Raw genomic sequence first — 16,044 nt, forward strand, 5'->3', positions numbered from 1 at the left:
AGTGGCAGGGAGAGAATCTCCTGAGAGTTGAGCTGTTCATTCATTGTCACACAGCCAGGGAATGGGAAGGTGAAGTTTGAACCAAGGTCTCTGAATGTTTGCCTTTTTATATACTTTTCTCATGGTAGGTGTTACAAGAAATTAAACCTGCTATTAATAGGATCACAAAATTTTGGGATCCAGTCACAGAATATGCATTGTCTAAACAGTTCCTATTTGAACCAGGCAGAGTAGGTTAATGCTTGCAAGCCTGAGTATCTGTCTAGTCAACATAAACTTAGCAGCCCAAAAACTCCTCACTTGTGCCATACAATGGCAGTAGCTTTGGGGCTAAATAAAAGCCCATTTCAGGGGCTCGAAGAGATGATTGAGCGATTGGGAGCATTTGATGCATGTCATAAGGACCAGTGTTAAGATCTCACAGTGTTAAGATCTCAATAAGCAGGGCACCTGTCACTCACCTGTAACTCCAGCTCCGGGGGAGACAGAAACAAGATCAGCCTTGCCAGAAAGAAAGAAGTGAACTCCAGTAGCAGTGAAAGACCTTGTCCTTGTTTTGCCCAAAGTTTTGGCAGAGGCCTAAGTCTGGAGTGCCTTTTTTTTTCTGAGCTAGTATTTCATGTAGTCCAGGCTGGCCTCACACTTCCTATGTAGCTGAGGATGACCTTGAACCTCTGATCTTTCTTTCCATCTCCCACTATACTCAGCTATGAATGCCCTTGATATTTGTCCAGAAGCACAGAACCTAAGAAGCTGGTCTGCCTAGGGAGGACCATCTGAGACCTCCAAACCAGAGTAAATCACTACTGGCTGTTAGGTTTTTGGAGAGGCTGCCAACCTATTTGAAAGGGGATTCGTTTACCTGAGGATTGCTAGTTCAGAGAGACGTGTGTCCTGACATTTCAAAAATGTAGGACCCTCGTCGGTGACACTACCTTGAGAACTTTAGGGAGGGTGCTATGCCTACCGTGGCAGAACGGAAGCAAGATGGAGCCAGCTGCTTTCAGAGTTGCCAAGTATCTCTAAATGTGTTGGCCCGGACGAGCCACAAGATAAAACCTGCTGGAGTCCTCTGAGAAAAACTGTAGGACCGGGGAAGAGAGCCAGCAACCCAGTACAGGAGACACACTAAATGCCAAAGCTCGGGAGACGAATTGCTGTTGCTGCAGCGCTAGGCCAGAGGACTGACGGTGTGCTGTGGCATCTTCCTAACGGACCACACTGTCTCCAGAGTCCAGTCAGAGGCATGTGGTGACAGCAGGAAGAACTGTCTGGTGTTGCCATGCTGGGAAGGAAGAGTGAGAGAGTGATTGTAAACCCTCACAGGTAGCAATAGGATAATATAGAAGGATAGAAGGAGGGGCCAAGAAATAAGCCTAGTCAGTCTTGGTCACACTGTGTCCTGTTGATCATGATCTCAGGGCTGGCTCCATGAGGTCCTGCTGTCACAAGGGAAATCATTACAGCAGGAAGTGTGGTAGTTCACTTCCAGTCATGAAGAGACCACTTCTGCCTGGAAGTGGGGCCCAGACTGTTAGTCATAGCGCGTAGGCAGCAGGGCTACTACTGTGGGGATTTGAGATAAGCTAGGAAGGACTCAGATCATAAGCTGTGGTAGTAAAACATAATCGGTCAAGACAATGTCTGAGTCTCCCCCTCAGGGAAAGAAATGATGAATGAGTCTGTCTTGATTTGGGCTTAAAGGCTATCTTCTAGTAAAGACAGACTAGGTTCATTGCTTTTTATGATTAGACCTCTGTTTCTCAAGCACTGGGCTATGCTACACCTGTAACTTTAACTACAAATGGCTCTGTTCTCCCTGCCTGTTGGTAAACCTGCCAAACTTAAAAGTAGTCTGTCTCCTTCTACTAGAGTCAAGCTCTATAAATGTAGGATCATCACTCTGTTTGGTTCCTTTTAGAGCCCCAATTCCTAAAGCAGTGCCCAGCACATTGAGTCTGTACTCAATACATAATTATGGAAGGAAGGAAGGAGAAAAAGAAGGGAGGGAAGGAAGGAGAGAGGGAGGGAGGGGAGGGAGGAAAGAAGGAAGGAAGGACTACATTGATTAACTATGTTTGAGGCATCATCATCATAATTATTTTTATTATTATTATACTTATTAGTGTGTGTGTGTGTGTGTGTGTGTGTGTATACACACAAGGATATGCACACATACTTTTACCTGGTGAAGCAACTCTGACGTTGAGGTGGGAGTCACTGGATAAATAAAGACCACTTTTCAAGAGGTGGTTTGTGGTTCCCCTTAAACTAAAGATCTTATGTATGTGGAATTAAATAAAGTTCAAGAAGAAAGTAAGACACTTTTACCAGAGGTTTGGAGAGGAAGGGTGGGAGTGGGAGAGGGTGGAGAGAGTGAGTAACTTGGTACCAAGTGCCAATAGGTAGGGGGAATGAGTGTGTCCTATCGCACAGAACCGAGTTCATAGCAATGGGATTTTGCAATAAATAAAGATTTTGCAAGTCTTTAAAGATATGGTAAACATTTGAGGCAATGGATATAATAATTATGCAGATTTGGTCATTGTACAATGCAATGAGTTGAAACATCACAGCCTATAAATTCATAAATTAGTATTTGTCTGATAAAAATATTAAAGACTTTAAAAATGACTAATATACTTAAGTACGAACTATGTTGGTGGGAAACATGGCATTGAAACTTAATGACTCTAAAGGGGGAATAAGAAGAAATAATTGTATCAGATCTCAGACACTTGAGTATAACTCACTTGGTTAGTTCAGATATTTGCCTTTGACTTAGTAGATGGTAATTTACAGTGTGATCTTAAAGATGCGTCTTGTGACTTAGCAGATGGCAATTTGACACTGCCATCTTAAAGATGCTATAGTCAAACTTTCTTTGAACCACCAACCCCCAAATAATGATATGGAGACTTCTTATTAGGAATAAAAGCTGGCCTTAGCTTAGGCTTCTTCCCAACGAGCTCTTTGATTTTTTTTAATGACTTAATTTTTTTATTTTAGGTGCCTTGGTGTTTTGCCTGCACACATATCTATGTAAGAGTGTTAGATCCCCTGGAACTGGAGTTATAGACACCCAAATAGCTCTTAAAACTTAAATTAACCCATTTATATTAATCTATGTTCTGCACATGGCTCATTACCTCTCCTCAGTACTTATACATCTGATTTCCTCTGTGTCTCATTCCCCACAGAGTTCCTGCCTCTTTCCAGAATTCCCACCTCCCCTCTCCTGCCTAAGTACTGGCCATTTTTCTATTTATGAAGCCAAGCTGAAGGTGCCTTTCTCCCTACGTTGGGCACCTAGTGGTGTTTTTAACTAAGTTTCTATCATTCTATTTACCAATAAAGATTTGGGAGTCAGATGTTAGAGTGAATACCTGTAGCTCAGAGAAGTCCAGTAGCAACTAGCTGGCCTTCCTTTTGGGCCAGAGACCCACAAAGAAAGTATTTCTCCAGCCATCCCAACCCCTCCCCCCAATAAAAGACCGTGAAACTCTAAGTTCCTCCCCTACTTCTTCCTGTGTGTCTCTCTATCCATATTCCTGGCTCCTCCATACTCTCAGGGGTTAATTCCTGTCAACTAGTTACTGGCTCTGCCCCCTGATCCAAGGTTGATTTTTTAAACTCAGTCTTGGGGTTTCACAATGTGATCAAATATCCTGCAACAAGATGCCTCTTGTCTTCCTGCCTAGATATCTGAAGGAAGCACACAGACCAGAATCTTACAGACAAATCCCTTGAAGTGCCATTATCAAAGCAAGGCATTGGGCAGTGGGCTGCTGAGCCAGGGCCACCTCTTGTTTCCTGACTCTGCATCCTCCTAATGTAAGGTTGATAGCAGCCTTCTGTGCATCCTTTCCTGGAACTCCTTTGGACCATCTTTTCTAGCATCAGTATAACTGCATCTGCCTTTCCTCTTTGAGGAGTTCTATATACATTTTGGCACATTGAGTGGTCCTTGTCTGATTTCTGCTGCATCTGTGGGTTTAATTCTTTTACCAAATATCTTCTCTGCAATTTCTAAGGATTTGGGACAGGGATGAAAGCAGGGCACCCATCATTTAGATCAGATCACTCGCCTTTGATGTTCCATTTAGGCACCAGTCACCAAGTCTTAATTTAGCACTGGTATGAACTAGTTTTCTTTTTAAACATACATCAGTTTGCTTTTAGCAGGGATAAGGGTTACAGTTCATTAATGGGACTTAAATGGTACGCCACAGACATACATACACGGTGGAACATGCACACATCTGGACTCTTTTGCCTCCACTATCTGTTTATATTGCTTCATGAAAGTATTCCTTCTATTATGCTTACAAAATCATTAGTTTTAGAGGTAGGGGTAACATGAGAGGAGTCATAGAGAGGAGAGAGGGGCTTGGAATAATACAAATATAATACTAATATATGAAATCCTTGAAAATTTAAATTTGAAACTTCAGCTCAGCATTGATTCACCTTCAACTTGTTTTTCCACCATTGAGTCAGTGCCTACACAGATTAAGTCATAATTTATTCCTAATACTTATTTCCTTTATTTAAATATTTTATTTGTTTAAAATGATCTTACAGAGCAACATCTGGAGAGATGATAGCTCAGTGGTTAAAAGCCCTTGCTGGAACCAGGTTCATTTCCCAGTACCTACATGGCAGCTGACAACTTCCTGGAACTCGAGTTCCGGGAATTCATTACTCTGACCTCCACAGGCACCAAGCACACACATGGTACACAGATAAACATGTAAGCAAAACACTTAAACATATCAAAATAAACAACCAAGCACACACACGGTATACAAACATGTAAGCAAAAACACTTACAGACATCAAAATAAACACTTAACCAAATAAAAAAACAAAAGTAACAGGTTTACATATGGTATTTTCATAATACTTAATTTAGCTATTTCTGTCTCCATCCCACATTCTCTCTTCATTTCTGTCTCCTTTCTCCACTGTTCCGTTTTGCCTCATTCTTTTCCTTCCCCACAGAGGTCTATCGTCTTCCCTGCACCTTTCCTTGGAGCTACTTCTTTTTTTTCTTTATAATTTCATGGATTTCTTTCTAGTTTCCTGGCCTTTACATATTTACTCCCACCTAGATATAAATATTTAACAGTTATATGCTGGAATCTGCATATGAGAGCGAGCATATGGCATTTATCTTTCCGAGCCTGGGTAACATTGATTAACACAATATTTTCCAGTTTCATCCAGTTTCTTGCTAGTTCCATTTTTCTTTGGGGCTGAAAAATATTCCACTGTATATACATAAAATAATATCTGGTACAAGTACCATCAATTTTATAAAAAGCCTATTGGTCGTGTTCCAATAATTAGAATATCAGATCGAAGTGATCAATTTCATGTAAGGCCAAAGCTTTTCTCTGCTAAGGTATGTAGATCACTCTGGGTCTTGAACAGACTGTGGAAGGGAATGAGAAGGTGAAGTATAGGGTACAATTTAAGTATAGGGTACAATTGACTGATTTTCTATCCCCCACCCCACCCCGCTCTACTCCACTCCCTACTCCAGACAACCGAACAGCTAGAAGGTGCTTTTGTAATTGTCTACTATTAATCCCTTTACCAAGACTATCTCAGGACAGAAAGTGATTTTTTTTTTTTATATTTCAGGATGATCAGAGAACAAAATAGAGATTACCCAGTATTTATTTATTTATTTTAGGGGCAAGAAAAACAAAACGAAACAGAACAAACAAAAAACCAAAATACATCTTATAAAAGCCTGTTTCAACAGGTAGCAGGGAAAATGAAATTATTTTTTTCTGATTGTATTTTATGAATCTTATTTGTTCAAATCAGTGTTGGTTTTATTGGTGGGGACCTTTCTAGGGTCCTTTAGGTCCTGAATTAAACTAGATGTGGACGCAGAGCTAGGGTCTCTGCAGGCAGCTCAGCTGCTGAGAAACAAGAGTGGCCTTCTTGGTGCTCTGTTATCATTATTAATTAATTAATTACTTTATTTGTTTATTTTTTTTTGCTTTCTCAAGAGAGAATTCCTTTGTGTAGGCTTGGCTGTCCTGGAACAGAACTAGATTTGTAGATCAGGCAGCCCTCGAACTCACTGAGATCCTCCTGCCTCTGCCTCCTGAGAGCTAGGATCAAAGGCGTGTGCCACCACCAATGACTTTTTTTTAAATAGATAAAGCAGACTGTATTTTTCCATTTTCTCCAACTCTTTAATTAAGAATATTCCATTCAATAGATTTTGATCATGTTTTCCGTTCCCTAAGTTCTGCCAGTTCTTCCCACTCCCTCCCCATCCAACTTTGTGTGTGCTCTCTTTCAAAAGCAAGCAAGCAAATGAACAGAAGCCACAAGGAACAAAAATAAAAACACAAGAAAAAACAAAGATTAGCAGATAAATACTACAAAACACAGAAACTAAAATCAACACAAATAGACAAAAGACCAATACGACAAAAGAATGCCAAAACACAGAAAAGGAAAACGTACACAAAAATATCATTGTATTTCTTTGGCATTGGCCAACTGCTCCTGGGCATGAGTCCTGCCCTGAATTGTGGTTATTATACCTAGGGAAACTCTGTTGGAGAAAACCAGTTTTCCCTTTGCCAGCTGGCATTGGTTGCAGATACCTTTGTGACTAGGGGTGGGACCCTGTGTCCACTTCCCTCTCTCAGTACTGGGACCCTGTCTGGTTTGGATGTATTCAAGTATCGGGCATGCTGCTATAATTTCTATGCATTCATGAATAGATCAGTCTTGTTGTGCCTAGAAGACACTTTCCTTGGAGTCATCTATGACCTCTGGCTTTTACAGTCCTTCTGCCTCCTCTTCCTCATAGATCCCCAACACTTTTAGGGGAGGGAGGAATTTGATGAATAAATCCTATTTATGACTGAGTGCTCCAAAGTCTTGTACTATCTTCACACCGTCTAGTTGTGGATCTCTGTGTCAACCCTTATATACTTCCAAAAGCTTCTCTGATGTAGGCTGAGAAGGAACTTATCTATGGGTTTAGTAGTATATTGTTAGCAATCATTTTATTGCTATGTTCCTGTAGCAGAATTATAGTGGCAGAATTTCCTTAAGTCCTTGACCTATCTAATCTCAGGGTTTTGGCCCCATTAGCAGAATGCATTTTATCTTATGGACTAAGCCTTAAATCCAATGGAAAGATTCTTGGTTACTATCATAACGTTTGTGCCCCTGTTTCACCAGCTTGTTTTGCAGGCAGGTCAGTTGTAGGTGTTCAGGTTTGTAGCTGGGTGGATGATCATCTTTTTTCCTCCAGTAGTGTGCAGAGTAACTTCCAGTACCATGAATGTTAGTTAGTAAGGGTGAAGCTTCTAGTTAGGCACCAGCTTGATTTCCCTGTGTTCAATGACATTACGTGTTGTCTTCAGTAATGGGGCCTTACCTACAGTTGTAGAGAGGAACCCAAAGCCTTGGCAATAGCCTGTGATGTTTGGGGGTTCCATGGGCACTCCTGTAACCCATTCTTAGAACAGGAGGTTTTACTTGGTGGCATGAGATGTCTACTTGGTGCATTTTCTTCCCTATTATTTGGTGACTTCACTTAGAGTCCTTCTATATATGTGTAATTTTTAAGATACTTCCACAAGAGTTTTCCATATTATTTTTTTCAAATGGCCTTTAGTGTTAGTTATCCCTCCCTATATTTCCTTCTTTACCCTTCTCTGTCACCTTCTCTATTTTCTAATTTCATCTTTATCACTCCATAACATTATATTTCAATTCCCCTTCCTAGAGAGATCCTCTACTCCCATCTGGCTCCTTACTAAGTGCCTGACCTCTTTGGTTATGTAGATTGTAGCACACATATGAAAAGTTTACAAGTTAACATTCACATATAAGAGGAAAAGTACATTAAATTGTCTTTTGGGGTTTGGGTCACCTCATTCAAGAAGACTGTTTTTTAGCTCTACCCATTTGTCTGTAAATTTTATTTTTCATAGCTGAATAATATTCCATCTGCATACCTGTACCACATTTCATCGTCTCTATGTCAGTTGATGGGTGTGCAGGCTGTTTCCAATCTCTGGTTATTATGAATGCAGAATATCCTTATGGTCCTCTGGCTTTCCTCAGTTTCTGTTGTAATCCACCCTTTTCATTTCTAATTGTATTAATTTGGATCTTCACTCTCTGCCTTTTGGTTAATTTGGCTAATGGTTTGTCAGTCTTGTTGATTTTCACGGAGAACCAATTCTTCATTTTTTATTGTTTTGTTTTGTTTTTGCTTATTTGTTGCTATTCCATTTATTTCAGCCCCGAGTCTGATTGTTTCTTTCCATCTGCTCCTTTGGGGTATCATTTCTTCTCCTTGTTCTAGAGCTTTCAGGCGTGTCATTAGGTGGGTAGTATGAAATCTCTCCAGTTTTTATGTAGGCTTTCAATGCTGTGAACTTGCCTCTTAGAACCGCCTTCATCATCTTCCATAGGTGTGAGTATGTTGTGTTTTTATTTTTATGCAGTTCTAAAACATTTTTAATTTTCTTCTTGATTTTTGTGTTGACCCGATTTTCCTTCGATAGTGAGTTGTTCAATTTCCATGAATTTGTAGGCTTTCTGTTTCTTTTGCTGTTATTATCTAGCTTTTACGGGAATCAGAAAGGATGCAGAGTGTTATTTCAATTTTCATAGATGTTGATACTTTCTTTGTGCCTAAATATGTGGTCAATTTTGTTGAAAGTTCCATGAGCTACTGAAAAGAAAGAATATTCTTTGGTGTTCGGGTGGAATGTTTCATATGTCTCTGTTAGGTCCATTTGATTTATGGCATTATTTAATTCTGGTATTTCTCAGTGTAGTTTTTGTCTGGATGACCTGTCCACTGGTGAGAGTAGAATATTAAAGTCTCCCACCTTCACTATGTGAGAACCAAGATGTGATTTCAGCTGTACTGGTGTTTTTTTTTTTAATTGACTTGGCTGTTCTTATGTTATAAACATAAATGTTCAGAATTATAATATCTTTTGGTATTTTTTAATGACTATGTAGTATTTTTCCTTATCTCTTCTCAGTAGTTTTAGTTTGAAATCTGTTTTCCCAGATGTAAAATGGTGACACCTGTTTGCCTATTGTATCCATTTGCTTGGCCTACCATTTTCCTTTGTCCTTGAATAAATGAATGAATGAATAAATGAAATTTATACCCTGGCAATACTGTAGCATGCATGAGAAGCCTGTATATGGTGGTTCTGTTGAACTTGTCCATATTGGGTTTAGTGGTCTAAGTTGATGAGGATCAGTGATCAGGTCTCTTCCTCAAGAGGGCACCAGCTCTCACTACAGAAGTTTTATGAGCCACTATGTGGTTGCTGGGAATTGAACTCAGGTCCTTTAGAAGAGCAGGCAGTGCTCTTAACCACTGAACCATCTCTTTTTCCTGAAGGTGATGCATATCCTTGATGATGAAGTGTCTTTCTTTGATCAGTAGAAAGATGGGTCCTAGTTTCTAATACAATCTGTGTTAGTCTGTGTCTTTTTATTGGGAGAATTCAGACCATTAATACTGAGTTATCAATGAGCTGTATTTTTTGATTTCTGTTATTTTGTTGTAATGGTATGGATTTCCACCTTCTCTGTTATTTACTGGAATTATTTATTCCTTGTGTTCTCTTGAGTGTAGTTAATTTCTTTAAACCAAAATTTTCCTTCTAGTGACTTCTGTAGAGATGGATTTGTAGATAAATCCTGTTCAAATTTGTTTTCTAATCATAGGATGTTTTTCTTTTTTCATCTATTGTGATTGACAGTTTTGCTGGATATAGTAGTCTGAGCTGGCATCTGTGGTCTCTTGAGTTTGTTAGAGCATCTGTCCAGGCCCTTCTGGAATTCAGTTTCCTTTGAAAAGCCAGGTGTTATTTTAATGTGACTGCCTTTATATGTAATTTGGTCTTTCTTGTTTTTATAATATCCTTTCTTTGTTTTGAACATTGAGTGTTTTAGTTATTATGTGTTGTAGGGAATACTTTTTCTCTTCCTGTCTACATGGTGTTCATTTGTATCTTGATAGGCATTTTTACTGTAGATTGAAGAAACTATTTTTCAAAGCTATATTCTGTGCTTTCGACCTGTGTTTCTTCTCTTTTTTCTATCCCTATTATTTATAGGTTTTGTCTTTTTTTATAGTATCCCAGATTTCCTGCATGTTTAGTGCCTGGATTTTTTTTTTGATTTAGCATTTTCTTTGACTGCAATATCTTTTTCTTCTACCTTGTCTCCAGAACCTGAAATTCTCTCTTCCATTCCTTGTAATATGTTGATGAGCTTATCTCTGAGGTTTTTATTTGACATTCTAAGGTTTTCATTTCCATTTTTATTTCAATTTGGGTTTTCTTTATTGTTTCTATCTCTTTGTTAAATATACTTTCATGTCTTGGAATATTTTCATTATTTCATTCAGCAGTTTGTGTTTTCATGATCTTCATTAAGGCATTTATTCATATTCTTTTTAAAGTCCTTGAACATATTTGTAATTGCTATTTCAAACTCCTTGTCTTGTGCTTCAAATAAATTGCTTTTCTCCCAGCCTATTGCAATAGAGTTGCTGTATTCTTGAAGACACATGTTGGCTTGGTTGTTCATGTTTGTATTTTTTGTGCTGGAATCTAAGTATCTAGAGTTATGATAACTGAGGTGTTTCTTGATGTGTAGGTATCTGGTCTTGTCTTTGTTGGGTGGTTGGTTGTCCTTGCCCACTCTGGATCCTAGGCAAATGTGATGGCTGCCTGTGTGGTAGCTGCTAGAGAGTGTTTCTTCAGGTCTTTAAGTCACACAAAGGAATGGAGATGGGCTAGAAATCAAGGCTGAGAGGAACAGCAAAAAAGAGCTCGTGAAATCCTGGGTGCACACCAAGAGGCAGAATTCCCGGGGATGGAAGTGGAGTGGGAAGTGGGGTTCCTGGAGGCTACAGCAGGATTAAAAGGAATTCTGGAGCTTCTGGAGTGAAATAGCTGGTGATTATTTTTTCTTTCCTTCCTTCCTTCCTTCCTTTCTTCCTTCCTTCCTTTCTTTCTTTTTTTGAGACAGGGTATCTCTGTAGCTTTGGAGCCTGTCCTGGAACTAGCTCTGTAGACTAGGCTGCCCTTGAACTCACAGAGATCCGCCTGCCTCTGCCTCCTGAGTGCTGGGATTATAGGCATGTGCCATCACCACCTGGCTCTAGCTGGTGATTTTTAAATAGAGAACTTTTATGATATTTTGGTATTAGCTGGTGATGAAGATGATTTTTTGGTAATGATGCAAAAATCTTCATCCAAGGAGACAGAGACAGAGACCCACATTGGAGCACCAGACCGAAATCTCAAGGTCCAAATCAGGAGCAGAAGGAGAGAGAGCACGAACAAGGAACTCAGGACCGCGAGGGGTTCACCCACACACTGAGACAATGGGGATGTTCTATCGGGAACTCACCAAGGCCAGCTGGCCTGGGTCTGTAAAAGCATGGGATAAAACCGGACTTGCTGAACATAGCGGACAATGAGGACTACTGAGAACTCAAGAACAATGGCAATGGGTTTTTGATCCTACTGCACATACTGGCTTTGGGGGAGCCTAGGCAGTTTGGATGCTCACCTTACTAGACCTAGATGGAGGTGGGTGGTCCTTGGACTTCCCACAGGTCAGGGAACCCTGATTGCTCTTTGGGCTGATAAGGGAAGGGGACTTGATCGGGGGAGGGGAAGGGAAATGGGAGGCGGTGGAGGGGAGGAGGCAGAAATCTTTAATAAATAAATAAATTTAAAAAAAATCTTCATCTTTGATTAAAAGTGCTATTTAACAGGCTCAAGTAGAACTTCTTTGTTACTGATCAAAGAGCTCATCTTTATTCCAGAGGTGACATGCTTCTCATGGAGACCACACAGAGCATTTGGGAAAGAACTAGATTTCAATACTTTGATGTCTTAGAGCTAAATGAACAAGTAATTGAAAAGAAGTGGCCAGAAGTATTTGGAGGGTGGAGGAATTTTCTGGAAAGAGAGTGAAGGTAGTGAGCACAACAGAAAGGGTGAACTCTAAGTTCGGGCCTTGAGGGTATAACCTGGGGGACATAAGTGTTCCCTGAAGGCTCAAGTTTCGCTCATACTTGCCAAGATTACGGGATAGAAAGTCCCAGAAGCAACCTGTGGTATCAGAGGGAAAAGCTTGACTTGGGAAGTATTTATACTTCCTTTAGAGGAGTCAGGCTTTTCTACACCCTAGGAACCAAGAAGAAATCCCAATGGAGGAGCTTCTGAAGCAAAGGAGCCACAGGATGTAAGGCACACTGAGCAGGCAGGCTCCCCTCAGGTGTGCAATGTGCGGGGGAGTCATAAGTGGACCTCCTATCCCCCCAACCTGCTATGCAGATGTCGAATCTACTGGGTTTTCTTTCTTTTTTTTCTAAAGATTTATTTATTAAGTATACAACATTCTGCCTCCATGTATGCCCACACATCAGAAGAGCGTGCCAGATCTCATCACAGATGGCTGTGAGCCACCATGTGGTTGCTGGGAATTGAACTTAGGACCTCTAGAAGAGCAGTCAGTGCTCTTAACCACTGAGCCATCTCTCCAGCCCCTCTACTGGGTTTTCTTAAATGCACCACACATGAGTGAGTTTATTCTGGAAATTTAGATCCTTAAAAAAAATTGACTCTCAATAAAATAGGAAATATTTATGATACTTTGAAATGAGCTTCTTGTAAACATTTGATTTTTTTAAAAAAAAAAGTCACTTGATTCAAGCTAGGCTTTATTATGCAAATCAAATGGAAATTTTAGTGATTGTCCTGTGAGTTTATGCTGTGTTAATTTAGCTATCTCATGCACCAAATTGCCAATCTCCACTCTGACAAACATACATATATATCTCAAAAGACTTTTGAACATATGGAAGTGCTTTTATGAATTATGCTTATATCAGATTAAAAGTGATTTTCACATTAAGATGGTTTAGGATTAGATTTGGTTATGAGCATCCAAACCCAGAAATTAACAGGGGCTGTTCACATAAGGTTTTATTTTCTCGTGTAAAAGTCTGGGGGATAGAAGACCAGAACTAGTATGGAAATTTCACAGATGGTCACAAGAGATCTAGCCTCATTACTTTCTGCTCTGCATTCCTTGGGTAAGATCCAGAATGACTGCTGGAAACCCATTACACTTAGCAGGAACAGGAATATAGGAGATTGGCCCAGGAAGCTGTATAAAAGACTTCCACTAATGTTCCATAGTGCAGTGCATACATTGTCTACGTGTGAGGGGAGGCTGGGGAATGTAGTCCAGCATGCCAAGAGTCCAGCTGAAATGAGAAAGTTTACTGTTGAAGGGGAGGAAGCAAGACCTGGTATCAGTGGGTGGCATTTGCCTCACTTACATGGAGACTTTGAGTCAACTCTGTGGCCAGACAGCGTCTTCACCTCTTTCTGTACTACTTGCTGTATTTTGACTCTGGTGTGGAGTTTGAAACTTTCCATGTCTGGAAACACCTTCACTTCATACAGCCTTCAGAGGGTTGGGAAATGAATTTTTAAAATCTTATACCTTCAAACAAAATGATGGCTTCTAACTCACTCCCCAAGAGACATTTAAATATGTCTTCTTTTTGTTGCAATATACAAGGCCCGATCTAGTTTTCCTTGCTCCTGATTTGTGAGCAGGAAAATCCAAGAAGGAAAAAAAAAAAAAAAAAGAACAAAGATAATGGCGTATGGATTAGAACAGAGAAAGTAATGTGGGGAGGCCATGTGAGTCAGGAGCTTGTGGTCTTCTGAGATCAGTGATCAGAACAGCCGAGAATCTAGAGAGCCGTGGCCTACCTAGATCATGGGACCATGACCAGAGACACTGGTTAAAATTGTCTTGAATTGCTACAGCAGAGATTGTGCTAAGAGCAAACTGTCCTGAAGCCGTTGGCCATAGCTGTGATAATCCTGCAGTGGAAGACTTCAAGTTTCCTAAATTCTCCCATTCTTTTTAAAAATTATTTTTATAAACATATTCTTTGGGGTATAATGTATTCTGGAGTTTGACAGGCTGTCTTGGGAAATCTAGTATTCTGGGATAGGAAAATATGTATTTTCTTGCTGATAAATTCTGCTTCTCTGTTTTGGATTTCCAAAAATCCTGATATCTAAGTTTGTATGGTAATAATAGTGAATCCTAAGCTCACCACAGTCTTCCAGCCCTTGAGAACAAGAACTTCTATTCTTAAGGTCCTCTAGATGTTACCCACCATGCTTCTGCCCACGGTCCAAGTAAATCTTATAATTTTCAGATGATCCCTCATGGTAATAATTGATTGAGAATCCACTGAATTATCCTTTGGTAGAGAACGGACAGCACAGAATATGGTGACATTGGTGTTCGAAGACCTGGAAGACCTTTAGGGTTTTCTTAGGGAAATTAAAAAGTCCACCAATCCTGAAAGGGTTAAAAGAGGGGCAACTGGGAAGAATTAGTACCTAATTGAATGAGCACTTCCCATTTTGTGGAAGAAATGAATTGATTAGTATTTCCCAACCACACACAGGAATTGCTAATTTTGGATACTTACGGTGAGATAGTCAATAGCTATGAGCTATTTTTTTTTACGTTTGAAATGTCAGCTGGAATCAGTAATTAAAATTAGAATATGCTTTAGTAGGGAAATGTTTTAGTGCTGGTGATTAATTAATTTTTCTCGCATGTGGCTTCTATTTCTCCAGAGGTGGATATCAGAAACACATGAACAGATGTCCCAAGCTTTTTTAAACAGAGACTTGGTGCAGAGTAAGAAAAAAGCCTTAGTAAACGACGAAACAACCTGCCCCGGGATTCTGGAAAGGTACTCATTGTCTCTTCTTCTGCTTGTAGAACGCACAATTTCAGGAAGGGTTTCTATTCACCAAAAAGAGGCAAGTAGTCCCAGCCGTGTGCCAAGGACTGGGTCACAAATGTTCTGGTTTCTGCTGACTCGCTACGCTGTTTGCCAAAGGATTCTCCACCCGCCATCATTTACCAATGAAGGTTTTCCTTACCCAAGGTTCAACTAAAACTCACATTTTATTGATATTGTTTTCTGGCTCAGGGTTCTTACTGTTTGGTTTTGAACCTTTGCTTCTACAATTTACTTATAAAAGGTATTTGGCATCTATGGATCTTGCTTGTACACATGTCAAATGGAAGTAATTTAAATGCTTACTTCAGAGGGTTGTTCTGAAGTTTAGGAGAAATAAAGTATGAAACACATCTAGAAATATTGCTTGCCAGTCAGAATTAGGTAAGTTGTCATTGAGTGAGATTAGTTGCTCTGCTGGTCTTGCAGTCTGGGTATTGTTAAGTCTGATTTACAAGAGATTGCAGGTATTTCTTCATGTGTATTTCTCCAGAAAGAGACAGAGTGAGTCCTTGAGGGTAGCAACTATATGTAGATACACCTGCTGTCCTACACCAGGCAGAGTGCCCCTCCAGAGAAGTATGTAGAATAATCTTTGCTTTATATTGTAATTATTGGAAAACACAATCAAAGTAATGACAAAAATATTAAAACCTCTTGTTGGTTTATTTTAGTTTTCAAAGTATGTAAATATCACAAACTTTAAAAATTTTTCTGAAAGTCATCAGTTCCAAATTAGTTCTGAATGGTTTTAAAATGTCAAATGTGGAAGTCTGATGTGTTTCTTAAAAGACTCTGTCTTGCTTACAGGGATCCGGAGTTGCCTCCCACGGGCTTTCGGGGTGTTTTTACGGGATGCCCACCAGATCAGAGAAATCTGTAAGTTGTCCCTAGACTGCTGCTGATTGTACAAAATGTTGCTTCAACAGCTTGTCTACTGGGGTGAGGGGTGTTCCAAGGTCAACAAAATGTCCTTTACGTTTTTGAACTTTCCTAACAACAGACTTTTGTCCGTAAAGAGGCATAGTAACAATTAACAAAAATGACCATCATAACTGTAATGACACCAACAAATAAAACTGCACTTATCCGTGTATCCTCCTATTCTCTAACAGCCATCTGCAGTCTTGAAATGATGGCAGGATGGCACATGCTTA

The 16,044-nt window shown here is 39.9% G+C and overlaps 1 protein-coding gene across 1 annotated transcript in view; it reads left to right on the top strand.

Annotated features, from left to right (window-relative positions):
- CUNH9orf135 (chromosome unknown C9orf135 homolog) overlaps positions 1-16,044 on the top strand; it is an 84,955-nt gene that overhangs the window by 28,959 nt on the left and 39,952 nt on the right. Inside the window, exons 3-4 of the mRNA XM_041662132.1 lie at positions 14,718-14,836; positions 15,698-15,766. Of these exons, the coding sequence (XP_041518066.1) occupies positions 14,718-14,836; positions 15,698-15,766 (188 nt within the window). The remainder of the gene's footprint in view (positions 1-14,717; positions 14,837-15,697; positions 15,767-16,044) is intronic.

Source organism: Microtus oregoni, unplaced genomic scaffold (assembly GCF_018167655.1).
Source record: "Microtus oregoni isolate MIOR12 unplaced genomic scaffold, Mior012 000012F_ref0000307, whole genome shotgun sequence".
Classification (NCBI taxonomy): domain Eukaryota; kingdom Metazoa; phylum Chordata; class Mammalia; order Rodentia; family Cricetidae; genus Microtus; species Microtus oregoni.